The sequence below is a fragment of the Eutrema salsugineum genome, unplaced genomic scaffold (assembly GCF_000478725.1).
Source record: "Eutrema salsugineum unplaced genomic scaffold, Eutsalg1_0 scaffold_5, whole genome shotgun sequence".
Taxonomy (NCBI): Eukaryota; Viridiplantae; Streptophyta; class Magnoliopsida; order Brassicales; family Brassicaceae; genus Eutrema; species Eutrema salsugineum.
Genome location: NW_006256612.1, coordinates 4,537,565 through 4,565,260, shown reverse-complemented (window position 1 = coordinate 4,565,260; position 27,696 = coordinate 4,537,565). Strand labels below are relative to the sequence as shown.

Below are 27,696 nucleotides of genomic sequence, written 5' to 3'. Positions count from 1 at the left end.
CACCCCAATTACAACCCCAAATGAAAGCCCCAAAATTTATCCCCTTTTCATATGAACCCTAATTTCACTGATTTCAATTTCCATTCAAATCTCCCAAAATATTAACTTCAATTCGTTTTCGTGTTTCAATGAGGTGAAATGACTCGAAATCGACACTAATAACCCAACCTAAACCACCGATTACAGACTTCAAATTTTTCGCCATGAAAACCAAAACCCTAATTTCCCTATATCGAATGAAATCGGGCAAAAGTAAGAGAAGAAACGCTTACCTCGGCAATAATCACGGAAGCCCGACCCTCGGTTGTCCACTACACCGGCAAAAGTCGACGGTTTCGACGGATTTGACGGAGGCGACGAGAATCGCCGTAGGAGAGGAAGAGAGAAAATATAAAAAAACTCGCGAAGGAGAAATGAATTTTTGGGCAAAAATTTTTTCTCTTCCCCAAAATTGACGGGAAAATTCCTCCTCTCACGCTTTGCCACGTGTCTGGGATGCAGGTTCATCAACCTCTTCCGGACGGACTGATCCGTCGATTTTGGACTTTTTTTTTTTTTAAATCCATTTTGCCTATGAACTCGAGCCAAATCCGTCCAAGGGACCACTACTAGATCTGGTCTAACAGAGCTAACGACGGGCTCTAGACTCTGAGGAATGTGTCGCTGTCTAAAGGCATTTATTGATGCACATTCAGATTATTTTGTTTCACATCGATTTTTTTTTTCTTTATTTTTGCCAAATTACTTATTTACTCCAATGTATTGATATTAGCTTATGTACTCCGAATGTAAAATATATTAAACATATCGGCTTGTTTTGATCCGAGTTAAGAATACAATATAAATATTGCTTCAATTGTTGTAAAACCTCCGCAGCGGTTTAGTTGGTCGTATTTGAATTCGTTTATTATTAGATAATTTCTAATGCAAAAAGAGCAAAAGACCAAGTAAAATTACTCAAGTTTCACGTACATATTTGTTATCTGCACTTACACTTGTACTTGTCAGCTTCATGCTCAACAGCTAAAGAGTCAAAATTTTACTTTAAAACGATTTTTTTTATTACCTTGGAACGTACCATGACCATATGGTCAGACTCCTAGGATCTGGCTCCAACAGTTTGATTCATAACAAAATACTTTACTAGTTTGTAAGAAGAAAAAAAGGATCATGAAATTGTCATCAAGTTTCAATATTAATTTACAAGTCTCATGCGCTTTTTATTGACACTGCTAATGAAATCCTTAAAAATAGTTTTCTCTCATGCACTCTGGTTTTGTTTCTCAACAGGTTGTGGTCTCTTCTTCCAAAACTTGAAATGCAGAGATCTTCCTTCAAGCATCTTCTCAATCTCCTCCATTGGCATTCCTTTTGTCTCCGGAACACACACCACAACAAAGAGAAGAGCAATGATTGCGATCACTCCAAAGATGAGAAAAGTCCAAGAAGTCCCAATAGCTTCAGTCAAAGACAAAAAAGATTGAGCCACAATCAAATTTGATATCCAATTTGCAGTTGCAGCTATTCCTCCACAGATTCCTCTGAACCTCAATGGGTAAATCTCTGAGTTAACTATCCATGGAACAGTCCCCATTCCCGGAGAGAAGAAAATGATGTAAAGTCCCAATCCAAGAAGAGCAAACCAACCAAAATTGCTTGGACATCCTCTTGTGTACCAAAGCAGGTTTTCATTATGACATAAGTCCTTAACCGAGTCATCAGAGACCCAACACGCACCGGGATATTCCTGAAATCATCCATATAAGAAAGGATTTAAAATTTCAAATGTCTACGAGTTAAAAACGTTTCAGGGTTTTCGAAAAGTCTTTACCTTTCCACTGGGAGATGAACAAAACCCACAAGATGGAGAAGAAGCTTTCAAACAAGTCATACAATCCCAAACTTTGGTTTTTATAGCTGTGTTATAATCCGGACAAGTAATGTTCTTGAACCTTTGTGTCTCTAGTGAGCTAATCGCAGGAGCATGATTGGTCGCTTCATAGAAAACACCAGTTAGCAATCCAAGAGAGATAATGACTCCAAAAAGACTAATGATCAAAAGCTTTTTTCTTCCGGTTCTATCGATGAAGTAAATGCTAATGATGGAACCAAATGCGTTAAGCCCTGCGCTAACTAGAGACAAGAGAATAGCTGTTCTGTTCGAAGCAAAACCGGCGAGCTGAATAATGGTTGGACTGTAATACATAACAGTGTTGATCCCAACGAACTGTTGAAACACTTGGAGACCAACACCAGCTATTAGTCCTCGTCTAACGGTTTTGGTTTTGCATAGTTTGATCATGTTGATTTTCTCGGAAGATCCTTCTTCGTGTATCTCTGATTCAACTGAGTCTTTAAGTGCTCGAATCTCTTGTTCTACATCTTCTGCTGAGTATATTCTTCTCAGGATTGCTATAGCTTCTTCTTCTCTTCCCTGTTCATCACATTAGGAAAAACAGAGACTTTGTTATGGAGAGAAACCGGGCCGAACCAAAGACATAAACCGGAGATTAGGCTTGAACGGTTTGAATACCTTGCGGTATAACCAACGAGGTGATTCTGGAAGTGTAAACATTAAGATAAACTGCAAAAGAGCTGGAATTCCTGCGATTCCGAGCATCCACCTCCATGTTCCCGTCACCTACAACAAGAGAAAAACAGAACATTATATAACAACTTCAAAATAAGCCAAAATGATAGATTCTTGCGGTTAAAAAGTTTTCAATCCGTGTGTACCGATCTCAAACCAATCGAAATAACCAGTTTATATACTGAATCAACTTAGATTATGTTTAAAACGTATTGTCAACTAAACCAAAACGTATTGCGATTTCAGTTAGTTAACTTCACCTAACTAACTGTAATCGAATCCTAACTAAACCAAAAAATAACCGGAGTTTTGGTTTAATGAATTTACTAAACCGAAATTCAGGGCTAGTATTGCTTACATGAGTGAAGGCTAAGTTAATGAGGTAAGACAAGAATTGTCCACCGGTGATGAGAAAGCCATTGGTACTGACCAAAGCTCCTCTGATCTTAGCTGGAGAAGCTTCTGAGATGTAGAGAGGAGCGGTCATTGAGGCCATACCGACCCCAATGCCAACAAAGATACGGCCAACGACAAGGAGGGACGGGTTAGGAGCAGCCGCCATGATGATAGCTCCTTTTAGGAAGAGAGAATCCGCCATGAGAATGGCGCTTCTCCTCCCGAATCTGTCGTTGGCCCAACCTCCTATGGCGGCTCCAACTATGGCTCCAGCAACCGCCATGCTCACTATCATCTCCTGTTTTTTTTTTTTTTTTCAATTTTTTACTTGGAGTTTAGTGTTTTTTTGTAATGTAACGTGTGCCCATGAAAACTTAGGTCGTTAATTAGTTGCTTCTTAACGGTAAATACAAAAACGGCATGCGCAAAAACAACAGAACCGAAATGATCTGCTTTTTATTTATGCTTGTCCAAATTTTGTGAAAACATTTTTTCGAGCGTTTGATTTGTTATAATCAATAATGATTACTCTAACGAGTTTTGAAATTTCTCAAAGTAACAAGATTTCTTTAATTTTGTCACTATTATTATCTCTGTCTTGCTTCTAAGCTGTACAAATAACACATAAAAATAATCGAAAATTTATAAATACCGATAAAAAATAATTGAAATTCACACATGTAATTGATTCCACAGAAATTTAAATGAAAGGCAAAAATATAAGAAGAACCTGTAACCAAGTTTTCCTGTCAACAGACTTGAAATCATCTCTGATATAAAGCAGAGCTCCTGATATCACTCCTGCATGTTTATATACATATAGCCCATCAAACACATGTATGCATGAGTGAATCTAAATCTATATAGTGATGAATTGCAAATTAAAACCGCAAATATCTATAGAGATGTAATTAAGAAACTTGCCGGTGTCGTAACCAAAGAGAAGACCACCGATTCCTGCGGAGAAAGCAAGACGAAGAACATAAGGATTCTTCCATGTTAGAGAGAAACATTCTCTGAACGCTGATTCATCTGCTCCTCCATGTATTCCTCTTTCCATTTTTTTTTTATTTTTATTTTATTTTGGGTTTATAAGTTTTCTTTAAAGTGTTAGTCGAATGAGACGGAACACCAACTATAAAGAGTGTGAGTCTCTCTGTTGCGTTCTGTTATTTGTAATTTTCTTTATGATGAGAAAGTGAGAAAATGATAAGTGGTTATTAATCACTGGAGAATTGATATGGTACACACGACCACTCTTACTAGAAAAATCCAATGACTGACTTGTCAAATTTTTCTTCTTTTACTTTTTAGATAACTCATTTATTTGCTTTCCTTATTTCTATTGTATTTATTTACTTATATTTATTTCTAAATTACTAAATTACTCAGTATTCTATTTGGTCATTTTTTTTTGTGTTATCTATTTAGTCATCTTGACTAACGAATACCACAATTTTTTTTTATTAATTTCAACAAAAACTAATGTTTCGTATTATGTGGACCCATTAAATTTATCATTTTATAAGTATAGATAGCTGAGATTATGTGATTTGATGGTAGACTAAGCGGATTTTATCGATTTTCTCTAAATATAAAAGCTTGTTTTGTATTAATTTGATATTTTTTTGGTAATTATATCTTTAATTTCCAAGTTATTTTTTTTCTAAAATTTAGGTTCTGCTCATAGTGGGAAACAGGCTTTTATATTGTAAGAGAAAAGACGTTAATTTTTTTTTAAGTAACCAACTATGATCACATGGTCGTGTCATTCTTATCATTGTCATTCTTTTTTTTTTTGTGAGAAAGAGGATTTTAAGATCAGTGTGACAGTGTCATTCTGATTAGACAAAAACATATAAAACACGGACATGAAAATGCTGGGATTAGATTGAAGCATGTAGTATATGATTAGTCATCCATTTATGTAATTTTAAATAGTATTTCTATAAAAACTTGAAAAATAAAATTATCTATGCTTAATCATGCGGGATTAGTAATTAAAAATACGTTATCTTGAATATTTTCTTCCAAAATCAAAAGAGTGATGTGAAGGCCCGACTTCAAACGTGTAAACTATGATCACATGGTCGTCTTTCAATTTGAAAAATAATTTAATAGCTGAATACGATTTGAGTCTACCCCATACATACGTAATTTAACAGTGACATCATATTATTTTCCCGAATATTATAGATAGACTCACGAATTTAGACTTTCTTGGGTTTACTCGTATAGTCGTATAAATGCCTTATGAGTACGAGTAGTCTATCTATACACTACGTGAGAATTTTCTGCTTTGCAATATATTCCTGAACATATAGTTTAGTTTAGACTTTCTTTTATTTATTTTATAAAATTTAAAATATTTTTGTGGTTAAAAAACAATGGGAAATTATCTCGAAGTCAAAGAAATTTTGTTTTTCTGATAAAATTTGATAGGTTAATTTCACATTATGAAATAACTTACGCTGATATTTTCCTCTTGTTTACTTGCAAATATAGTCATATATTTATTTTTAAAAAAATATAGTCATATTATCTTTTACTACTGAAAACGATTTATGGCTTATGGGTGTTGTTAAAATAATCCACTACATGATTATGTATGTATATTGGTATTGTCACCTCACTTATTAATCATTATGGAGTTAAGATTTAATAATGACACATTATTCTTAATAAAAATATTGTTTAATGTGAATCTATAAATAAAAAAATTTAAAATAGATAAAAAAATAGTAGATAGAGAAAAAAAACCTATAGAATATATTCTACTACTTTTGAAAGGCTACCTGATAAAAAATTCGACAAACGTTCCCCAAACTTTAGACTTTCATCTGCATTATTAAGGATATTTGATCCAGTAATTCAAAACGATGTTGTTTAAAAATAGTTTATTAATAAAGAGATATTATTTTTTTCGATCTGTTAAACATTTCGATTCGAACCGCTTAAACTATCTAAAGATTAGACCTACAATTTATTTTGTAAAACGTGTTATTGTACTTTATGATCTCTGATATTTATTATTTCACAAGCTTACATCTTCTTTCATTAATATGCAAAACTGCATATCACAGAAATAACAAAGACTATTCTGACCAATGCTTGTGACATGAAATTATAATTACAATGAGCAAAATTCTCCTTTATTAAGAAAAAAACATTCATCAAAAAAGTATATTGACTAATAAATGTTTTGAAATAGCATACAACTGAAGAAGAAAAAGGAAAAAATATGAGTAATATGCAACAAAGTCTGCTTGCTAACCGAAATATTAATACTAACTACAATATAGTAAGAACTTTCTGATAGAAATTTCAAAATGATAAAAATTTGCTATTTTTTCATGGATCTATATCTAGATATTTTGATATTTGAGTGAATATCTTGAAGATTTCATATATGAAAACCATGGATCTAGATAGTTGTAATTCAGATCTGGATAGTTGCATGAATCCAAAATTATTATTTCAAATTTTAGATATATTGATTTGTTTGATTAGTTGTGATGCCAAAAAAAAAAAACAAAACAAAACAAGAATAGATAGAATCAGACAAATATATTTAAAGGGCAAACCAAAAAATAGTTGGGCTAAAAAATAAACCAATTACATCAAAATCTAAGTCAAAATACATTTCTTATCAACTCCATGTTGATTTCTCTCCTAACTCCCTTAATATTTCTCATAAAGTTTTACTTTAAAAGTTTTTCAAGGTAATAGCTGAGATAATTTGAGCATGTAAAGTGTAATGTTATGGATGCTAAAAGTTTTTTAAGTCTTAGTTTAATATTCAACAAAAACCATACAAATCTATTTGGACTGCACAAATTTTGTTCTCAAAGAAAAAAAATTTAAAAGTCAAATGAATTCCCAAGTGAAACGACATTTTAAAGCTTAACTTAAATCAGTAATTAATGATAACCAAAAGTTTGTGCTATAAACATATATATATATATATATATTTATATATATATCAAAACACAAACATTCATAACCCTTTCATAAACCAAATATTTAAAATCATACACATCCAAATAGAAATATCAAAATAAAAACATTCATAAAAGTTTGAATGACCTACTTGTCAAAACCATCAGAGAGTTCAACTGTCATTCGATTACTTAATTATAATTAAAGCATGAATGAACACTTTAGATATAGCAAAAACCACGACATTGATCCATCATAAGTGGAATCAAAGTTGTTTTTCACACTATTAGATGAAGTTGAGGCTTAGGATTGATTTTGACATTTAATTCATGAAACTGAAGCAGAAAGTGAGGATATGACTTATATTAATGATCTATTATGTTTTTGGGAAAAAGAAATATCAAAAGTAACTAGACTTTTGGTTTTGCTTTTAGTAAAAGTTTTTTTTTAATATCTTCTGATTATATTGGGCTATTGAGCTATGGATTATTGGGCCCAAACCCGCTACGGAAAAACTAGAGTTAATTACAGTATATATAAAAATTCATTCCTCCTGCTTCCCGTCCTCTCTCTTCCTCTCTTTCAAGTTGGCTCTCTTCTTCATCAGTTTCCCTCGTTGGATCAGTTTTTCATACGAATCCGATTAGGTTTGTTTGGATCTCAAAGTATACAGCATTATAATAGTTTTGATTGAAAAGTCAACTTTTGTATATTTATCAAACAGAATCTTGTTGATTAGGAACCCTAGATCAAGAGGCTTTTTATGGTCTTCTTCCTTTTCTTAAGCGATGTCATCGATGTTTGGTGTTTCTTTTAGCTATATAACGTTTCCGTGTTTTGCTGAATTGTTGTTTGGTGTTTTTTCTAGCTATATAAACTCTCGTTTTTTGCTGAGTCGTTGGGTTTTTAGCTGATTTGATACGATCTGCCTGCTTTATATCAGTGAAAAGGTTCAAGCTTCAGAAACAATGGCGGCTTTTCCCAATCTTAACTCTGATGCTGGATTGAAGAAGCTCGACGAGCATCTTCTCACTCGCAGTTACATCACTGGGTAAGATTTTGTGAACATAGTCTAATGTAGATTTAGATCCGAAATCTCTAACCTTTTGCGATCAGTAGGAGTAACAAATAGATTCCTTTTGTGTGTGTTTTACAGGTACCAGGCTTCAAAAGATGATATCACTGTCTTTTCTGCTCTTGCAAAGCCCCCAACTTCACAGTATGTGAACGCATCTCGTTGGTACAACCACATTGATGCCCTCTTGAGGATCTCGTAAGCTCCATCATTGTCTTCCCACTTATATATGGACTTAAGGTTCTTTGTTGTTTGGACATTGGATTAATCGAATATATGTTTCCTTGAAACTTGCAGCGGTGTCTCTGGTGAAGGAAGTGGTGTCATTGTTGAGGGATCAGCCCCAATCACAGAAGAGGCTGTGGCTACTCCCCCTGCAGCTGATTCTAAGGTACTTTAGATAGTTTCTATGGTTTATCTCGTTATGTCTCTTGTGATTGTATATCAGTAAGGCTCATAGGTATTTGTCAACTGTAGGATGCGGCTGATGAAGAAGATGATGATGATGTTGACCTTTTTGGGGAGGAGACCGAAGAGGAAAAGAAAGCTGCTGAAGAGAGAGCAGCTTCTGTGAAGGCATCTACAAAGAAGAAGGAATGTAAGTTTGGTGTTTTTGTTCTATACTTGTAGTTTACGATTTATGAAGCTTTCTTGGAATTTTCTGATCTGGGTCTTGTTGTTGTTCTTCGTCAGCTGGAAAGTCATCAGTTTTGATTGATATCAAGCCGTGGGATGATGAGACTGACATGAAGAAGCTAGAGGAAGCTGTGAGATCTATTGAGATGGAAGGGTTGTTCTGGGGAGCGTCAAAGCTTGTACCGGTTGGTTACGGTATCAAGAAGTTGCAGATCATGGCCACCATTGTTGATGACCTTGTGTCTATCGACACCATGATCGAAGAGCAACTCACTGTTGAACCGATCAATGAATACGTCCAGAGCTGTGACATTGTGGCCTTCAACAAGATATGTAAGTTTTCATGAATCTTTCCTCAACTCTTTAGAATCTGTGATCTTTTTACTTAAGATAATGCTGTATGTAACTAACTGTATGTATTGGATTGAATCAACGCAGGAGGATGGAGAAAGCTTCAAGGAAGGTCTCTGTGTTTGTGTTTGTCTGGTTCTTCTTCTTCTTCTATATTGTTGAGTTTCCCAAGTTTCTTTAGACGGTTGTTTTGATTCTGCTATGGCAAAATTGCCATCTCTGATTCATTTTTGATATTTATGAAGAGCGCAATTCAGGATTTGCTCAAGTTTCTTCCACCAAATCTCAAACATCTTCGTCCAACACTTTGATTCTCATTTACATCATCACAACCATTTTGTTACCCACGCAAAACCTTGTTTGTTGCAAATATTACATGTTTTGTACTGTGAAGTTATATCTTATTCCACTATACTGTTTTTAACAAGCCCTGACTAAACGAAGATATCCATGACAAACGTTAAACATTTCCTTAGTAGATAATGTCTTGTATCTATTACTCTGTTTTCTATTTGCATATCAAGATTTAAGATGTCGCAAAAATGTTTTTTTTTTTCTATTTTCTTTGTTTTGTTTACCAGTGTTACATTACAAAAAGGTAAAGAGAAGATAAATTTTAAAACATGAATATTGAAAATTTGAAGCTATTAGGGAGCTATTCAATGGAACATCTTCAAGAAAAGAAAAACAATGGTCAAAACTTTAACTTAACAAAAAAAGATTCTCGTAAGACAGATTCGTGAACTCTTTTGTCTTGTATTATGATTCAATACCAGAATCAGAAGAGAGATAATCATCTGCCTTAAGACTTGGAATAGAATCATCATCAGATTCACCTAAGGACTCTCTCTTCTTACCAATTGTTGCTTCCTCCATGAGACTATCTTTAACCGCTAAATCCTCTTCCTCTTTGGAAACCATAACATCTTTGTCTGAACCATGTCCCAGAGATTCCTCAGTTGATTCAGTAACCTTCTCAGGCACATCAGCTCGCTGAACATTCTCTGATGCAACCATATCTGAATGATTTTGGACACTCAGAGATACGACGGTAGCTAAATCATTCCCAAGTTTCATCCTTTTGGTCTCTTGGAGATGTAAAGTTGTGTCTATGGTTCTCTGAATCTCAGGGTTAGAAGGAAGAACATCAACGTCTGCCTGCCATCTGTTGCATAGATCATCACCATTGTGAGCAATATCGTTCAACTTATTCAGATTAGGTGTGTTGTGTCTTTGGCTAGCTAGAGAATTGCTTTCCGGGAATTGGCTGCTGATGGATGGGAGACCGTCGAGTGGAAGTGCTCTCGGGTGTATTACAACTTCAAGAGACATGAGAGCGTGAGCACAGAATCCTGCAATTTTCATTTCCTCCTGACATTTACCTGTTCAAAGCCCCGATAATGCATCAGTCTACTTAATGTTTCTGGCTTTTAAAGCTTAGTTTAACTCTTGCCAACAATCTTAGTTACCTGTTCGGAAAAGCTCAAGCCCTTCAGCTAAAAATGCAGGGCGTACTCGTGAAGGAGAAACGAGAGATGCCAAAAAGGCACGGAGTGCTGCAAGCTGAAACTCAACCAGATCCGTAGTCGACTTATTGGGTAAACAATGGTAGGTTTCAGCATTGGCCCATCTCCCTTCACAAGCATTTGTTGCTGTGGTCATTAGAAGATTATCGACACGTTCTCTCCAGCTATCTGACCCCAATGCACCACCCTGAAATCCGAAGGAAACGAAGAATGTTTTATATAACCTATCATATTGTTATAACAGAATCACAAAGAAGAAATATGGTGACTATGAGTAAGATTCAAGCAACTAATCCACAGAGTGTAACTTCCTACTAAGTTTTCAGTAGTGTCAATAAAATGCCGAAATATAATAGTGATAAGTTAAAAGAGCTTACGATGGTGAGAAGAGTTTCCAGTGCCTCAAGAGCTGCTATCTTCAATGAAATTGGGCTACTCGAGTGATTGTGAGGGACTCCCACTTCAAAAGCAGAGTTCTCTGCCTCGACTACTGAATTATTTGAATGCTTCCTTTTTTTACTGCAAGCCTGAAGAAGAGCTCCTTTAGTAAGTGACAAGGTTTTGCTAGATACCGCATCAGACTCTTCTACAATTGTCGGGTCTAGATCCAATGAGGCATTTCTGACAACTTCCTGTGCAAGTTGCATAGCCATTCCTGGTAAGAGAAGTATGTCAGCAGATATTCATCACATCAACCTGAGAAATGGAAATACAGGCAAAGGCAAGATCTTGTGAAACTTACCTACACCCATAGATTTGAGCAAGGTTTTAGTAATCGAGTACAGCTTTATCCTCAATTCTGGCAATAAACATTTCCTGAAGTAACTACTAATAAGGCTCACCACAGATGCAGCATATGGTAAAAGTTGGCTGCAAAATGAATCAACACGAGGAAAACTGTTTTCAGCCAAGACATGAACTACCAAAGGAACAACTCCGTAATTGTCAATGTCAATTGAATTGAGGTAAACTTTCAGTTGAAATATAAGCCTTAATGAGACTGACATGTACATATATTTTTTTTTTTTGGGCCAATGGAGACAAAACAGGTTAAATAGAAATAATAGATTCTGCAATTGAAGAGAATGGAAGGAGAATCGGTTTACCTGCGGATACTCTTTATAGTAGCGACCAAAAGTTCCAATGCCGACGAATGTAAAGTCGGAAGTTCTGCGCAAACCAATTCTTGTTGGATACCTGTCATGAAGGGTGACATGGATCGTGGAAGAGAGCCGTTTACCGCCAGTACTCGCTCAACAAGGGATAGTAATGAGCGAACTGGAATATTAAGCTGAACGTTGAAAAAAAGAATATCAGGATCTTTCAAGGCAAATGGCGTGTTTGGATTATACTGTAGCACACATCAAGAGAGCTGTAAGGAGTCTGCTAAGCAGCAATCCAGATTTTGGACACGGTATAAGCAGTGATATGCTTAAGCAAGGATGCTTAAGCAAGGATGCTTAATCTATAGACCCAAATTGCACACTTAACTATTTATGACCAAACACGAAAAAGCTCACTCTCTCCAGCTTCAACATCAAGAGTAATCAAATCCAACAGAAGAAAAAAGAAATGCCACTACCTTGGATTTGTGCGAGCTAGTTAGCATCGTTGAGCTGCAGAGCATAAGTGCAGAAACTCTGGATACAATCAGTTGTTCAGAGTTCCACGCTGCATCATCCAAACCCCCATTTTGACCTCCCAAAGGCAGAGGAGAGTCTTTTCCAGGAGGTGCCAATCGTTGGATTGCTTTTTTCCCTATTGTTTCTGCAATACATTTTACCATGTTCTATCAGGGAAACTATAGCCGCACGCATACAAAAAAAAAAGAAGCAAGGAAATTAACAAATTACCTTCTTCTAGACCTTGGAAAAAATTATTTAAATGTACGTTTATAGATATCAACAGCTTTTGCATCATCAAGGACCAGCTGCTCGCGTCCCCTTTATTAGCTTTGGGGAGCAATGCTAGAAAGTGGGCAAATTTCTGAAGGTTGAGATAGACGGAAAGAAGTGCACGTTAATATTTCATTGCTAAGTGATGGATATAAAATAGAGAATATATAAAAAGAAGAATACCTTTAACATATTAGGACTGGTTTTCGCAGAAAATATTTTGGAGGCAATAGCGGCTTCAACCTGAAAGGAATAACATTTCAAATAAACTCAATATAACAGTAATAAAATATGAACATATCACAATCCCTAGACATTTTTCAAATAATTATGTAACCACCTAGGCATATGTGCATGTATTCATTAGACAATGAATTGTTCTCATGTAGGTAATCAAAAATGCTCTAATAAACTCATGAAATGAGATATAAATAGATTTAATCAGCGGAGAGCCGAAGAGAGCTGACCTTGTCATAATTACTGTGGACTGCAGCAGGGAACAAGATTACAATTGTACTTAGCAGATGGAGGATTCCTTCCTGCACAGCCAATACCAATCAAAAGTTCAAATTGAGCGATAAGCAATAACTTATATAAACCTTATATAATCATTTATGATAACTCAAAGTCTTGTAGCAATCAGCAATAATCTAAACCTCATATAATTGCTGATTGCTACAAGACTTTGAGTTATCATAAATATTTTTCGAAACAGGAATATCGTTCATGTTATTGCTAGCAATCAGCAATTATATAAGGTTTAGATTCTGCTACATGGGATTCAAACTGACACATAACTCTTCATGTTAAAACATCTAAATCAAAGTAGTAGAACAGTTTTGGCACAAAACTAAGGTTGTAGGATTGAAGCTACCACTGTCTTTTACAATTCTAGGCTGGCTTTAATAATAACACTCAACCAACAGAAAGGGCACCCTCAAGAGGACATAATAACAAAACTTAGCGAAAAACCTCAAGGCCTACATATGGCACTTACCCACAGTGCTTCTGAAGACTCTTCATCCAATAGTTTAATGATTGGCAGGATTACTTTCGCGGCGTGTGAAACTGCATCTTTCTTCGTATTCGAAAATCTAGACAGCCTGATTCAATAGAAAAAAAAAGTATCTTAGATTTCCAAAAGTTCTTTGTTACAAAAAAGCTTGAAAAGCAAACCCAAGGAAATGGTCGAACACAAAGAAACTAATATAAGAGTCTGATGAACACAATGATAACCAACGGACAATGCATAGCAATATGAAAAGTCTCAGTATAGAAAAGCTATGCATTTTCTTGAGGACTAAACAAATATCGAACATTTAATAATATAAGTAAAAGAAGACAGACTTTGCAGAGAGCACATCATCCATATTTCTCTTAAACTAAACCAATCTGGTGTACAGACCTTTTTTTATGTGTTATCAAATACGGAACACGTAATTATGAAGATTACGATTAGGGAAAAAATCAGTAGAACGGATTCGAATTTGTACAGACCTTGTAAGGAGATCAGAGATTGAAGTACATGAAGCAACTCGAACAATTCTAGAACTTCCTGGATTCTGCTTGAAACAAATACAAATCATTTACTCTCAAAATAAAACTGGTAGAAAATGAATAAATCTCACAATAGAGCAAGCCATACATACCTTGATAAGAGATAATAAACTGTTAAACCAAACAGAGTAGGAACTAAAGAAACGATCCGAGCTGCATTCTTGACAAGTTACTCCCATCAAACAAATACCCACCCAGCATTTATCTGGCTACCTCAGCAATAAACAAAACAAATATCGTTTAAACACCAAAGTCGAGAGCTTTCCTCTTTCAATTACAATCCAAATTTAAGATTGATAGAAAAAAAAACACTGTTTAAGACAGATTCGTACCATGTCTGAAGAAATTAAAGCCAGCAACCTCTCAACCCAATCATCAACGGCTGATTTCGACTTAGCTTGAAGCTTCTGGTCAATTGACTCAGATAAGAGCTTATGGGTGGAGATAGTTGATACAACCTTGGAGAGTGACAGAAAGTTTGTCAGAGGCTGCTTCTCGTTGGGAACATTATCGGACAGAAGGTTTCTGAGAATCTTCGACTTCAATCTCGAATCGTACATATCGTCGAAACGCTCAAAAGACGCCATTGAAATAGTGAGAATCGAGAGAGAGAGATAGAGAAAGGGTTTTTCGGGAGATAATTTAGGGTTTTAGGACTGAAGCTTAAATTGCCGTCTTGTTTGTAGCGGCTGCTCGTCGGTAAATAATTTTTAAGATTCAGCTGTTTCAATATTTTTCAAAAAGGTAAAATGCAAAGAAAACCCTGAACTATAATAAGTTTGCAAGATATAACCGAATATATTAAAGGAATCACAAAACAACCCCTAGTTCATTCTAAATAGAACTAGTAACCATGGGCCCATGAGTCCATGACGCACGTAAAATGGTGTTATGGTTTTTTTAGATGGGTAAGTTTAATTAAAACTAATAATTGACCTCAAAATTAGATAAATAATTGGAAATTAGATAGTTATGGGAGAGAGAAAAAAATTATCTCATATTTATCCTCTAATTTTATGTTAATTATAAAAATGTCATTCATCACAATATTTTTTTTAAGTTAAATTAACTCAGCTAACATAGTTATCGTTAATTATCTTTCCATTGGGTTAATTCTTTCTTAAAGACACTATTCATCATCATTATCATCTCATAAAATTTTGAAAACTAACACAATTATCGTGTTAACTCAATTATTATATTAGAATAAATTTATATAGTTACTTGCTAACATTATATGTTAACATACTAACAATACTAACAATAATATCTGATATTTGTTAATATGTTAACAAAGTTAACGATAATATTTGATATTTGTTAACATGTTATCTGACTTATTAGCGTGCTAACAATAATATCTTATACATGTAATTTGTTAACATAGCATGTTAGCTTGCTAACAAATATATGATTCTTATAACATATTAAGATAGTATGTTAACTTGCTAACGCTAATATATAATACTTGTTCTCTGGTCTTCGGTGAATCCATCATTGTTTTCTAGTTATTATTATATTAGAATAAGTTTATGTAGTTACTTGCTAACATTGTAAGTTAACATACTAACAATACTCTCACCATTGTTCTCATCGACATCATCATAGAATTATCTCTAACCTCCACTTTCACATTCACCATCTTGTATATGATAATCTAATTGAATATAAAATTAGATGGTGACTGATTAAAATGGTTAGTGTACCTCTTCTTCTGCTCCATTATCTTCTTTTCGAAGATCAAGTGATGCAAAATTTAAAAAGAAAAAACAAATTGAAAACGAGAGAGATAAAATAAAGAGAGATTGAGAAAAAACAGTTGAGAAAAAGTGTTTGTCGGTGAATGAAGAGAGATAGAGAATAAATGAGTAGTTTTTAGTTTAAAAAACAAAAAGATAATATGGTAAAATCCCCTACTTATTTTGTTGAAAAAATTGTCAATATTGTCTTTTAATTTTGCTATTATCTATTAGTAACTATTGATATTACTCTTTTTAGATTGGGTTTTAATTTGCAAAGTTATTTAACTAATTATAGACTTATAGTTGAGGTTTAGTTGGTGACTTGGTGTCAGTGGCGGAGGGAGCATGCTTTGAGGGGGTCAATTGACCCAGGTGAAATCCAAATTTTTTTTATATATACTTGTATTTTATAAAAAAAATAAAAAAATATTGATAATTTATCCCTGAATGTAAAATAATTTATGTAAAATTTGTTTATAATACATTATAAATTAAAACAATCCCCGTAATTTTTTTTCTAGCACCGCCGCTGCTTGGTGTCCCCTTCTTTTGTTTTAAATTACTTGTTAAAAGTTTTGTTATGTCCTCTTTTTGGGTTAGGAGTTTGAGGAAGTTAAAGAAAGTGTCGATATGGTGTCTTGTTTGACATATACATTTATTTTCCTAATTCATGTATATTTTTCAGTATTTATTTTCTGTTTTCTTGCCATAAGATTGGAACAACAAAACCATATGGACGGAATAAATAAGAAGACCCATGTCTTATATTGTTTCCGACCACTATTTTAGCTAACTAATAATGTCTTGATGCCATAACCCATCTCACCGGTTAGATTTGGTTGATAAATTTTGTTATTATTAGTAAATATAAGATAAATTTGTATGAAAACTTATGTTGTCTACGTTTGAAAGTTTGTTCAACATAATTTTGCATTATATTGCGATAAATTTCGTTCATCATATATTTATATTCATATACGTATTACCAAGTCGGTCTGGGATATTCAGATATCTAACTGTATGGCCATTTTAAAAAGTCGTTAGGTGACAGGTCATGCCTGATTTAGGATCCAGTAACCGGAGATTTGTCTAAATCGAGAGAAAGTTGTAAATTCTATAAATCTAACATAAAAATATTTATTTTGGTTGCGAAACCATATTAAGAACATATATTTCAAATAACTGTTTCACCTGATTATTATTATCCGATGGAACTATGAAAGAAGAACAAGTTGAATTAACTTCTATAAAAACAAAGCATCAACCGATAACTGACTTCATCAGACATCACTATCTTAAGTCTTAACTACTACAAGAAGAGAGAAAACAAAAAACACAATTATTATTCTTCAATTTCTTTGTGGTGAAAAATCCTCAAGTGCACTTGCAGCTTCCGTATAACAGAAAAGAGACTTGTTTCTTGGACATCAAGAAACAAGAGGTCGTCGGAAATACCACAAGAGAATCTTTGGCAGTGGCAGTCCTTGGAAGATTTTCTTCTTCCGTCTCCTCCTCGAGGATCATATCGAGGGTTGTGGCAGAGATGAGGCGGCGCGGTCGTGAGGCTGTGGCACGGCGCACGGTCACGGCGGAGAACGGAGTCAGAGGTTGAGGTGCTAGATTCTGCTCGGCTGGTCGGCAAACAGAAAAGGTATTTTGAGTATCAACCATTTTTTAACAAAAAGGGTTGTGTTCTTTGCGTTGAGCTAAAGAGTTAGGCTTTTAGGACTTAGGAGTGAAGTTTTTTCTTTGTTCTTCCTTTTGGGTGTTGTAATATTGAATAGGCTAGCTAGCTTGACTATGTTTATATAGGAGTTTGCATTAGACAAAATTGTCCTCATTTATTCTTCTAAATAGTAGTAGTAGAATTAATGGAATTATTTCTCAAAAAAAAAAAGAATTAATGGAATAATTCAGACTATTCAATCCTATATTTATCATGTGTTTATTATGACATTAGAGACTTAGTGTAGATATTTTGTCATATCACTTGATATACTTAAAATTATAAAGATTGGCATGCACTTTTCAAAATTTACTCCCTTGGATATACTAAAAAATCGACCAGATCTATTTCCAACTTGTTCTCTTTTTTTTTTCTGAGATAATTAGATTAAAAAAATGCATTTGTTTCAATAAATCTGACTAGACGTCCAACGCGAAGGACAATAAAAAAATACAGCAGTAACAACTTTATGAATTAAATGCATGTTTTGGAAATACGTTAAAGGATTTTCAAAACTCAGCTAGCTTCTTTCTTCAATTCTTCCTTCTTCCAAAAATCCAAAAACTAAATAGCGATAGACTTATATTTTATTCTGAGATATATAAGATGACATCACTGAAAGGATTAGTGAAATGTGTATATGATTTCTATTATAAACTTCTAAAAATAGTTTGAATAAATATGTATATGAATTATGATTGGTATTATATACAAGTTCATTTGTATACTAAGAGTTTATGTGTAACTATAATATATAGAAAAATGTCATTCGAGTGTCGTAACTGGAGAGACGCTGCTAGTTAGTCCAACGTAATTGGTAATCTAATTAAAACAAGAGGCCGATGGCTAGATTACAAGGGTTTGCTCTTTCTATCGTTAAGTGTTGTTTCATTTTCGCCTTTTGGGAATTAGATTTTGTGGGCAAGGGACCCTCCAAATATAGGAAAAAAGAAGATGAACTTTGGTGGTTTCTGCAAATCTTTGTCTCGATTGGGGTACATATTGATGGGAAAAAAAGCTTTATGACTGTCTCTTTTTCGTTTGCCGTACTCTAACGGCAAATGTGAGAATGATCCATCTATAACACTGACGGCTTTTGGCCCTCTCTTCGGTATTGAGATAAGGTCACAAATACGTGTACATCCAGATAAATATACACTAATTGAGATGAAAAATTGAATACCAAAATAAAATTAAGCTCAAGCACATATCAGATCGTCAGATAGATATGGCGTGGTGCTTATCTCCATACTGACATATTCTTAGCATGACTCGAGCTTAAGAATACTAACATTTCCCTAAGAAACAATCCTGTTCCCTAGAATGAACTTCTACTTGCTCATAATTAAACGAAAACCAGAAGCTAGTAACCTTAGCATAAATTATTAATTTCTCAGGTATTAATGCTCATACGCTGAAAAGAATTATTCATAGTTTTACCACGAATACATATATTCAAGTTGTAATCCCAAAAAAAAAAAAAAAAAAATTTGAGCACATAAAAATAATTAAAACGGTTCATAAACTCAAATTGATGACGGTATAGAATCTACAAAGGTAATATCATCATAAGAATAAAGCTTACCACTACATACTAAACTATCAGTGTTGGTGTTCAAATTGACACCTCTAATAAATTAAACATGTTAATCTACCTTGATAGCTTCAAATGCAACGTCAGCTATCCTCTATTTTCGGTTATCCACGTCAAATTACAGCTTCCAATGAGTTCCTTCCCAGGACATATCCCTCTCTTCTTGTATCTCAACAGATTCCTCCCATGCATGCTCCATCAGAATTATTTTGCTTTGAGTGTCTATATTTAAGTTCATTGTGATACTTTGTAAGTTTATGTGTAACTTGCTAATACAAAGATAAACATCATTCCAGGCAGGGCCGTGCCTATGTAAGAAGATTGGAAATCTTGGTCTACGGGCTTTTTTTTTTATAAAAAATTATGCTTAAATTTTTGTGATTATAATAATATTAAGGTCACATATATCAAGATAATATTTTAGTCTTTAAAAAAAATTATAATTCATTATAAAAAAACTAAAATATAGTGAAAATAAGATAATTAACTCGCATATATCATACTCACAATCATTTTATTATTAATATGTTTAACTTTTTTCTAGAACAAAATATTACACTTGCACTAATTTATTTTTTAGCCAAAAACTTATACTAAATTTTTGTATATTGCTTCGGATCTCCATAATCCTGGGCACGGCTCTGATTCCAAGTGTCCTACTATTAATCTTTTGTGAATATCTTGTTTCAAGAGACGCTGCTAATTTATCCAAGCTAAATGCTAATCTAGCCTATAGTTCACGTCTTGATCATAGATATGTACATACAAAAATACTGTACTCGGTATAAAAAAAAGGATGTTGCGACAAGATTGATTGCTATTCTCGTCATGCTTACGTACGGTCTAATTATCAAAGAAACCGCGTGAAATTTGAACATGAGGGCCGATGGCTAGATTACAAGGTTTGCTCTTTTTACGCTTTTAATGTGCTTTCATTTTAGGAATGATATTTTGGGATCAAACGACCCTTCATATATAGAAAAGAAAAAAGAAGTTGTTTGGTGGTTTCTGCAAAACCTTTGTCTCTATTAGGGCAAAAAATTGACGGCAAAAAGCTCAAAAACCCTCTTTTCTTTTGGCGGTGGATTGTGCCGTGTCTCTGACGGCAAACGTGAGAGAGGTCCGTCAATAACAGTGACGTTTTTGGTCTTCACTGCCGTATAATGAGATAAGGCCACAAAATATACGTATATATCCAATGACATATATACTTAGTTAAGCTCAAGTATTGAAAGCCAAAATAAAACTTAAGCTCAAGGATATATCAGATAGATATGGCGTGGTCCTTAGATCTTTCAGGGTGTTACCTATTACATTTCCCTATTTGTACCTCTTTCAAGATTTAAGTGGATTTTGTACTGAATGCATTATGCATATGGATCCGTATACCAGCTTTTGTATGATAAATGTGGCAATAATACAAGATTGACAAAGTTGTAACTTTCTTTATGGGGTAAGGTGGTCCCGAGTTTATACAGAAATAAACATACTGATAATGAAGTTAGGCAAGCAAGCGAAATTCCAATTGTGGACGCCAAATTTCTTTTGACTTCCAGGCACTGTGATTCTTAAATGCATTACTCTACAGGTTATACATACATTCTCAGTGCATTAGGATTTAACAAAAGTTTTCAAAAAGGTAGAGTTTTTTTTTTATATAAACTTTATTTGGTAATTTGTATAACTTTACTTTCTTCGATAACTGGATCCATATTGTACTGAATTTAAATGTATCAAGCGATTTCTGACCCCATATTTTCTATAGTTTGTATAAATTCACGATTTAGATTTTGATAAATAAAAATGAAATTTTTGGCATTAACAATGACGAAGGTGGACAAATTTTTACAGAGAAAAAAAAAACATGCAAGCTTTTTTAGTATCAAAATTTCCAAAAGTTTGTAAGTTTCTAAACTCTTGCCATTTTTTTTTTTTTGAAAACTTGCTAAAACTAATGTTAAGACGTCAACAACTTTTTGTTCCCAAGTGTGCACCGATTTTTTGGTAACTTTAAAGAGAAAAGCAGGTCACAGTCACACAACAATAATTTTCTTTTAAAATTGGTTAATAATTTTTGTTTTTTTTACAGATTTCTGAAAGTAAGCGAGTAAACGATTTTTGTTTGCATTTAAAAATGTTCAGCCGTTGTACATTGTTAGTAGCTTAGTTGCTATGACTTTTGCATTCTAGAAGACAAAAATCAACGGACGAAATTTCTTATCTATATCATGACGTTATTCCTGAAAAACAATTCACCAGTTAGAGCCAATCATCGAGAAGCACATAAAACTTCGTTTTATATATTGTTTACTCCTTAATACGTGTTATCATTAGAAAAAACACACCTGTTACGAACTTAATTACGACTCTTGAAGTAGGTCCTTTTAAAAATTTCATAACAATATTAAAAAAAAAAACAAATTATCTACTCTCCGACGAGTATCCACCATAGGAAATAATGACTAAAAATCATTAAAATAATTAATATTTTACAAAGTCACTCAAGAAATGCAAAGACATTGTCCTTACTCTATAAAACCCCTCTCAAACCCGGTCAATCTTCTTCTCTCATCATCACTCATAACCAATCTTTCCCTTTTCAAATCTTTAAACTTTCTTTTCTAGATCGATTAAATGGCGAGCTCACGATTAGCAAGATTCATAACGGAGGTGGCACCACCGCAATTTGTGACGGTGATGCGGCGGAGAACGGCGAAGGTGCTCGACACGATCAAGGAGGAAGAAAGAGAAATCGGGACTGATTCCATATTTTCTTCTTCTAATTTCAATTCGAAGATCTCGCCGTTTACTTCTTCCTCCTCTTCCTCCTGCTCTGTTTCTTCCTCTGCTTCATTCAGTTCCGGTCTGACAAATTTCCCGGTTACAGAGAACCGGAGCTCTTTTCCGGTTTTCAAGAACTGAAAATCAATTCCCTCTGTCTCCTGAATCAATTATGGGTTTTTTTGTTTTCAAGATGTAATTATGTATCTATGTATATGATTGCGAATGTTACTGCTTCGGATTCCGTTGTAATCGGAAGTGTTTGTAGGTTTTGATTTCTCCGACGATTCCGATGATCGGTTTTATATCCACGACGGGTTGATCATCAAACTCGGATTCAAGCTGTAACAATTAAATCGAAGAAGAAAATATTTTTCTGGATCCATACTTTAACAAAATTAATCGATGGAAAATCTAGACAGCCTGATTCAATAGAAAAAAAGGAAATGGTCGAACAAAAAGAAACTAATATAAGAGTCTGATGAATACAAAGATAACTAACGTACAATGCATAACAATATGAAAACTCTCAAGTTTAGAAAAAGCTAAGCAATTTCTTGAGGGCTAAACAAATATCGAACATTTAACAATATAAGTAAAAGAAGACAGACTTTGCAGAAAGCACATCATCCATAGTTCTCTAAACTAAACCAATCTGATGTACAAACCTTTTTTAATGTGTTATCAAATACGGAACACGTAAGTATGAAGATTACAAATTAAACGGATTCGAATTTGTACAGACCTTGTAAGGAGATCAGAGATTGAAGTACATGAAGCAACTCGACTTTCATATTGCGATACATTTCGTTTATCATATTCATATATTAGCAAATCGGTCTGTGACATGTGAATATCTTACTGTATGGCCATTGTGAAAGGTCGCTAAGTGACAGGTCATGCCTGATTTAGGATCCAGTAACCTGAGATCTGTCTGAACTCTGAACCAAGAGAAATGTGTAAATTCTACAAATCTAACATAAAAATATTTTGGATGCGAAACCTAATAAGAACATATGTAAAATAACTGTTTGACATGATTATTATTATCCGGTTGAAACTATGAAAGAAGAAAAAATTTAATTAACTTCTATAAAAACAAAGCATCAACCCATATATCTGACATCACCAGAAATCACCAACTTAACTATTACAAGACTATTATAAAAACAGCTTTCTTCAATATTATCAAGTGCACTTGCAGTGCAGCTACCGTATAAAAGAAAAGAGACTTGTTTCTTGGACATCAAGAAACAAGAGGTCGCAAGAAATACCACAAGAGAATCATTGGCAGTGGCAGTCCTTCGAAGATTTTCTTCTTCCGGTGCCGTCTCCTCCTCCAGGATCATATCGATCGAGGGTTGTGGCAGAGATGAGGCGGCGAGGTCGTGAGGTTGTGGCACGGGGCGGTCACAGTGGAGAACGGAGTCAGAGGTTGAGGTGCTAGATTCTGCTCGGCTGGTGGGCAAATGAAAAGGATGGATATTTTGAGTATCAACCATTTTTCAACAAAAAGGGTTTTGTGTTCCTTGTGTTGAGCTAAAGAGTTAGACTTTGAGGAGTTAATCTTTTTTTGGGTGTTGTAATGTTGAATAGGCTTATCTATGTTTATATAGGAGTTTGCATTAGACAAAATTGTCCTCATTTATCTTCCTAAATAATAGTCACTAGTAGAATTAATGGAATTATTCAGACTATTCAATCCTCTATATCTATTATCATATGTTCTTAACGCTCGTAGTCCACATTATAACATTAGAGACTTTGTGTAGATATTTTATCATATCACTTGATGATATACTCAAAATTACTAAGTCTGGAATGCACTTTTCAAAATTTACTCCCTTGGATATAGTAAAAAAATCGACCAGATCTATTTCCAACTTGTTCTTTTTTTTTCCTGAGATAATTGGATAAAAAAATGCACTTGCTTTCAATAAATTTGACTAGACGTACAACGCGAAGGACAAGAAAAAAAAAGACAGAAGTAACAATTTTATGAGTTAAATGCATGTTTTGGACATACGTTTAAGGATTTTCAAACTCAGCAAGCTTCTTTCTTCTTCCTTCCTCCAAAATCCAAAAACCAAATAGCGATCATAGTCTTATATTCATTTCTGAGATAAGATGACATCACTGAAAGGATTAGTGAAATGTGTCTATGATTTCTATTTCTATTATAAACTTCTAAAAAATATAGATTGAATTGGTTTATATGATTTGTCTAATAGTATTATTATATTATATATTATATATACTTTTAAGTTCATTTGTATACTCAAAGTTTATGTGTAACTATATTGTATAAAAAAATGTCATCCGAGTGTGGGATTTGGAGAGACGCTGCTAGTTAATCCAACTTAATTGGTAATCTGATTAACCTATATTGAGATTTTGATCAGAGAGATATATGTAACTTAATTTAGAAAAAAAAGATATATGTAACTATTCGGTGTAGAAAAAGAAACATGTTACGATTACATAATATATATTTATTAGGTCATGTTTTCAGTCTACATTGAAAGTAACTTCGCTCTGATGGTTCAAAAGTTGGGTTACGTTAACCGGGTCGTGAGTTCCAAACCTTGACAGTCATTACAAGAAAACAGTTAATTGGCGACGACATTTAGCGACTGATTTGGTAGTTGCTAACTGTTACGACAGCGATTGATTTACCTCCAATTTACGTCTCATAAAATTCAGTCGGCAATTAATCGCTAATTAGCGACTACTTAAAACAATCGTAACTGGGTCAGTATTTAACGACTAATTTAATGACTAATTTACGATAGTCGAGAATTGGCGACTACTTTGCCACTACATTTCGGCCCAAAATAAAAAAAAATGTAAACAAAGCCCAAATCCATTTAAACACTCGAGAAATCTCACCAAAAATTCGAGAACCCTAACCACTTAACAAAAATTCCCCAAATCTCTTCGACGAAACCCTAACCCCTTTCTCTTCCAACCCAGAAATCTCACCAAAAATCCCCAAATCCCCAATTAGCAACTTGTTCTTCAACGATTAGAGGATGGGTGGTCGTGGTGGAAGGAAGAGAGGACGAGGCAGAGGATGTGTGGCACCGTCGCAAGCCAGATCGTCGTCGCCTCTGCCAGGTCGTTACGACTTCACGCCCTCGCCATCGCCGCCGGTTGTCCCCACGCAGCAACCATCAGTATCCGTGAGGGATTATCCACCACTGGCGCAGTTGTTCCCGAACTCGCAGAATCCACATCGAGGACCAGAATCTCGATCTCACGAGCAACCATCTCCACGCGGTCAACAGCAACCATCTCCACGCGGTCAACAGCAATCTGTCTCTCAACAACAGCACGAGCAAGCTTCTGACGCTCAAAGTGTATTTCCGGAAGAAGAAGAAGAAGCTCTATGCCCGGTGAATCTCGTGTATTTCCGGAAGAAGAAGAAGAAGCTCTATGCCCGGTGAATCTCGCGGAAGACCAGCAACGAATTCTCAATGCCTTGCTCACTCAGCCTGGCAGGGAAGCATACACCACAGTCCTCTCTCCCATAAAGAAGCCGAACACAACATGGTATGATTTCAAGTAATCTAATTGCATAGTTTAGGGTTTTTTGGCTAGAATTTGTATGATTGTTTAGAGTTGTTAGGGTACTTGGCTTAGAATTGTTATGATTTAGGGTTTAGAGTTGTTATGGTACTTGGCTTAGATTTGTTAGATTTGTTTATGGACTGTTTATTTTCTTATCTTAGTATTGGGTTTAGGATTGTAACTGTTTCTTTACTTTATTGTGTGCTTGCAGGTTTGGGCGTGACAAGTCTTCCCTGACTCGGAAGATAACAAAAAGTTTCTGTAACAAGTTCGATGGCCCATTTTATAGCTGGACATGTGTGCCTCGGGAGAGACAGGAAAGATTCTTTATTGAATTCGCGGTAAGGTTCTCTATCCATATTCTCCTTTTTTGTGTTGATACATATGAGCCATTTGTTTTTTATTGCTCACTAACATCATCTTCTCTATTTTTTTGGTAGAAAACCCACACTTGGGATCCTTTATTAACCGGTGTGGTTCAAGAAAGGTTTGAGAGAGTATGTCTCCTCCGGATGAAAGACATGGTCAGCAAGGTTAGGGCTTCTCGAGAACAACCAAACTGGATTGGAGATACCACTTGGAAACAAATGACAGAGTATTGGGACACTGAAGAAGCCAAAGAGAAGAGTTCCACCACATCAGCTGCTCGGATGTCTGAGCGTAATGGACTTGGTCCTCATGTTCACTTCTCAGGGCAGAAGTCATGCCTCCAAATCCAACAAGAAATGGTAAGTATATCAATTTTTAACTTTCTCATAAGTTATATATCATCTTTAGTCAGATGGGAACTAACTCTTTCTTTATATTGGTATCATTTCAGGAAGAAGAGTTGGGAAGACCGGTGAGCCTTGGTGAAGTTTTCATCAAGGTTCATACAAAACGAGATGGAACATTTGTAGACCGAAAGTCCAAGACTGTGGCTGAGGCTTATAGGAAGAACCTGGAATCCAAGTTGGCAACTCGCGGGATAGACTCAGAGACTTCAGATGGTACTTCACCATCGTTGGGGCTAACCATAGAAGAGGAGAATGAGATTTTTCTTCAGGTAAAGTCTTCGTTTTTTATTTTTGATATGTTCTTTTATATTATGCTTTGCTTCTATAGCTTTCAAGTTGTTATTTTGTTTGATGCTTTGATGTTAATATATATGCATTGATGCTTTGATCCTTATTTTGTTTTTGCAGTCGACTTTCATAAATGAGCGAGGTATTCCTTATGGAATTGGAAGTCTTTCAGAGACACATGTCAATGGAAAGAGGAAAAGCCCAGGAAGCTCTTCAACATACAAGGGATTGGAAGAGGAGCTACAAGAAGCTCATCGCAAAATAGAAGAACAAGCGGCTGAGAACTCCAAGCGTGAAGCAGAGCAACAAGCCAAGCTGGACAAGTTATCTATGGTGGAGAAGTATTTGACTGAAACTGATCCAAATTTCATGGATTTTTTGGCTGCAAATCAAACTCTTCCAAGTGATCAAACTCACTCTTAAGGTTTTTCTATGTCTCTTTTTTAAGTATCTCGGCTCACTCTTTTGAACTTATCTCAATGGTTAAGTATGTAACCATTTGATCTTTGTTTAGTACCTTTTGGAACAATGGTTTTATGTCTTTTTTTAAAACAATGGTATTATGTAATATAATGACTTTTTGCATTTTGCATTTGAATATTTTTTTGCTGTTAAATTGTTATTTAAAATGTAGAATGGATTCAAATTATCAGATTTGGAAGAATCTAATCGTAAAACTAGATTTTGTTTTCATTTATTGAAGCCGTCGCAATGCAGTCGTAAATCAGTCGGAATACAGTCATAAATACGTCGCAAAACAGTCGTTAAATTGCACCAAATATCATTCAATTATCGAACCATATGGTCGCCATTCAGTCGCAAATACGTCGCAACAACAGTCGTCAATCAGTCGCTAAGGTAACGACTACTTTGCGACTGATTAACTTCGTCAACATTTAGTCGTTATTCAGTCGGTATTTGGCGACTGATAGGCGACTAATTGATTTAGCGACTCAATATTAGCGACTGATGCTATTAGTCGGAACTCGGTCGTAAATTTAGTGTTAGCGACTAATTAGCAACTGTATATGAGGTCGTTAAATCTCTGTTTTCTTGTAGTGAGTGTTTACTTTTTTTGTCCTCCTATATATATGATTCAAGGGCAAAAAAAAAATCCCGCTTCATAGGATTGTTATTATACAGTTGAAACTATTATAAGAGGATAATTGAAACCAGAGGCGAATACTGGAATCAATTGGAGGATAACATTAACCAATTCCAAACCCAAGCCTTGTATCACCTGTACTATGACCC

General features: G+C 34.7%; 5 protein-coding genes across 7 annotated transcripts; 2 read left to right on the top strand and 3 right to left on the bottom strand.

Annotated features, from left to right (window-relative positions):
- Positions 1 to 1,153: 1,153 nt before the first annotated feature.
- Positions 1,154 to 4,105, bottom strand: LOC18992080 (probable inositol transporter 2). 2 transcript variants are annotated; one of them, XM_006415437.2, is made up of 6 exons: positions 3,911 to 4,105; positions 3,717 to 3,787; positions 2,949 to 3,284; positions 2,534 to 2,641; positions 1,832 to 2,434; positions 1,154 to 1,747 (listed from the first exon to the last, which is right to left on the bottom strand). In XM_006415437.2, the coding sequence occupies exons 1-6, from the start codon at positions 4,044 to 4,046 to the stop codon at positions 1,262 to 1,264; spliced, it is 1,740 nt and encodes a 579-aa protein (XP_006415500.1). In that variant the 5' UTR covers positions 4,047 to 4,105; the 3' UTR covers positions 1,154 to 1,261. The 2 variants fall into 2 exon arrangements, with proteins under 2 accessions (XP_006415500.1, XP_024008746.1); XM_024152978.1 differs by lacking the exon at positions 2,949 to 3,284 and having other exon boundaries at positions 3,911 to 4,103.
- Positions 4,106 to 7,493: 3,388 nt separating this feature from the next.
- LOC18992079 (elongation factor 1-delta 1) lies at positions 7,494 to 9,290 on the top strand. Its single transcript, XM_006415436.2, has 7 exons — positions 7,494 to 7,572; positions 7,869 to 7,976; positions 8,082 to 8,198; positions 8,298 to 8,391; positions 8,478 to 8,598; positions 8,694 to 8,969; positions 9,075 to 9,290. Coding segments are annotated over exons 2-7 (693 nt in total). The 5' UTR covers positions 7,494 to 7,572; positions 7,869 to 7,893; the 3' UTR covers positions 9,077 to 9,290.
- Positions 9,291 to 9,571: 281 nt separating this feature from the next.
- Positions 9,572 to 14,626, bottom strand: LOC18992078 (proline-, glutamic acid- and leucine-rich protein 1). 2 transcript variants are annotated; one of them, XM_006415435.2, is made up of 13 exons: positions 14,298 to 14,626; positions 14,058 to 14,174; positions 13,906 to 13,970; positions 13,406 to 13,511; positions 12,876 to 12,947; positions 12,592 to 12,651; positions 12,367 to 12,499; positions 12,096 to 12,280; positions 11,620 to 11,804; positions 11,256 to 11,383; positions 10,891 to 11,168; positions 10,457 to 10,700; positions 9,572 to 10,369 (listed from the first exon to the last, which is right to left on the bottom strand). In XM_006415435.2, the coding sequence occupies exons 1-13, from the start codon at positions 14,550 to 14,552 to the stop codon at positions 9,747 to 9,749; spliced, it is 2,451 nt and encodes an 816-aa protein (XP_006415498.1). In that variant the 5' UTR covers positions 14,553 to 14,626; the 3' UTR covers positions 9,572 to 9,746. The 2 variants fall into 2 exon arrangements, with proteins under 2 accessions (XP_006415498.1, XP_024009175.1); XM_024153407.1 differs by having other exon boundaries at positions 14,058 to 14,170; positions 14,298 to 14,431.
- Positions 14,627 to 16,924: 2,298 nt separating this feature from the next.
- LOC18992077 lies at positions 16,925 to 17,466 on the bottom strand. The gene has a single exon (XM_006415434.2). The coding sequence runs from the start codon at positions 17,376 to 17,378 to the stop codon at positions 17,082 to 17,084; it is 297 nt and encodes a 98-aa protein (XP_006415497.1). The 5' UTR covers positions 17,379 to 17,466; the 3' UTR covers positions 16,925 to 17,081.
- A 4,119-nt stretch (positions 17,467 to 21,585) lies between these two features.
- LOC18992076 lies at positions 21,586 to 22,191 on the top strand. Its single transcript, XM_006415433.2, has one exon. It carries the CDS (start codon positions 21,662 to 21,664, stop codon positions 21,947 to 21,949), a length of 288 nt encoding a protein of 95 aa, XP_006415496.1. The 5' UTR covers positions 21,586 to 21,661; the 3' UTR covers positions 21,950 to 22,191.
- The last annotated feature ends 5,505 nt before the right edge of the window (positions 22,192 to 27,696 follow it).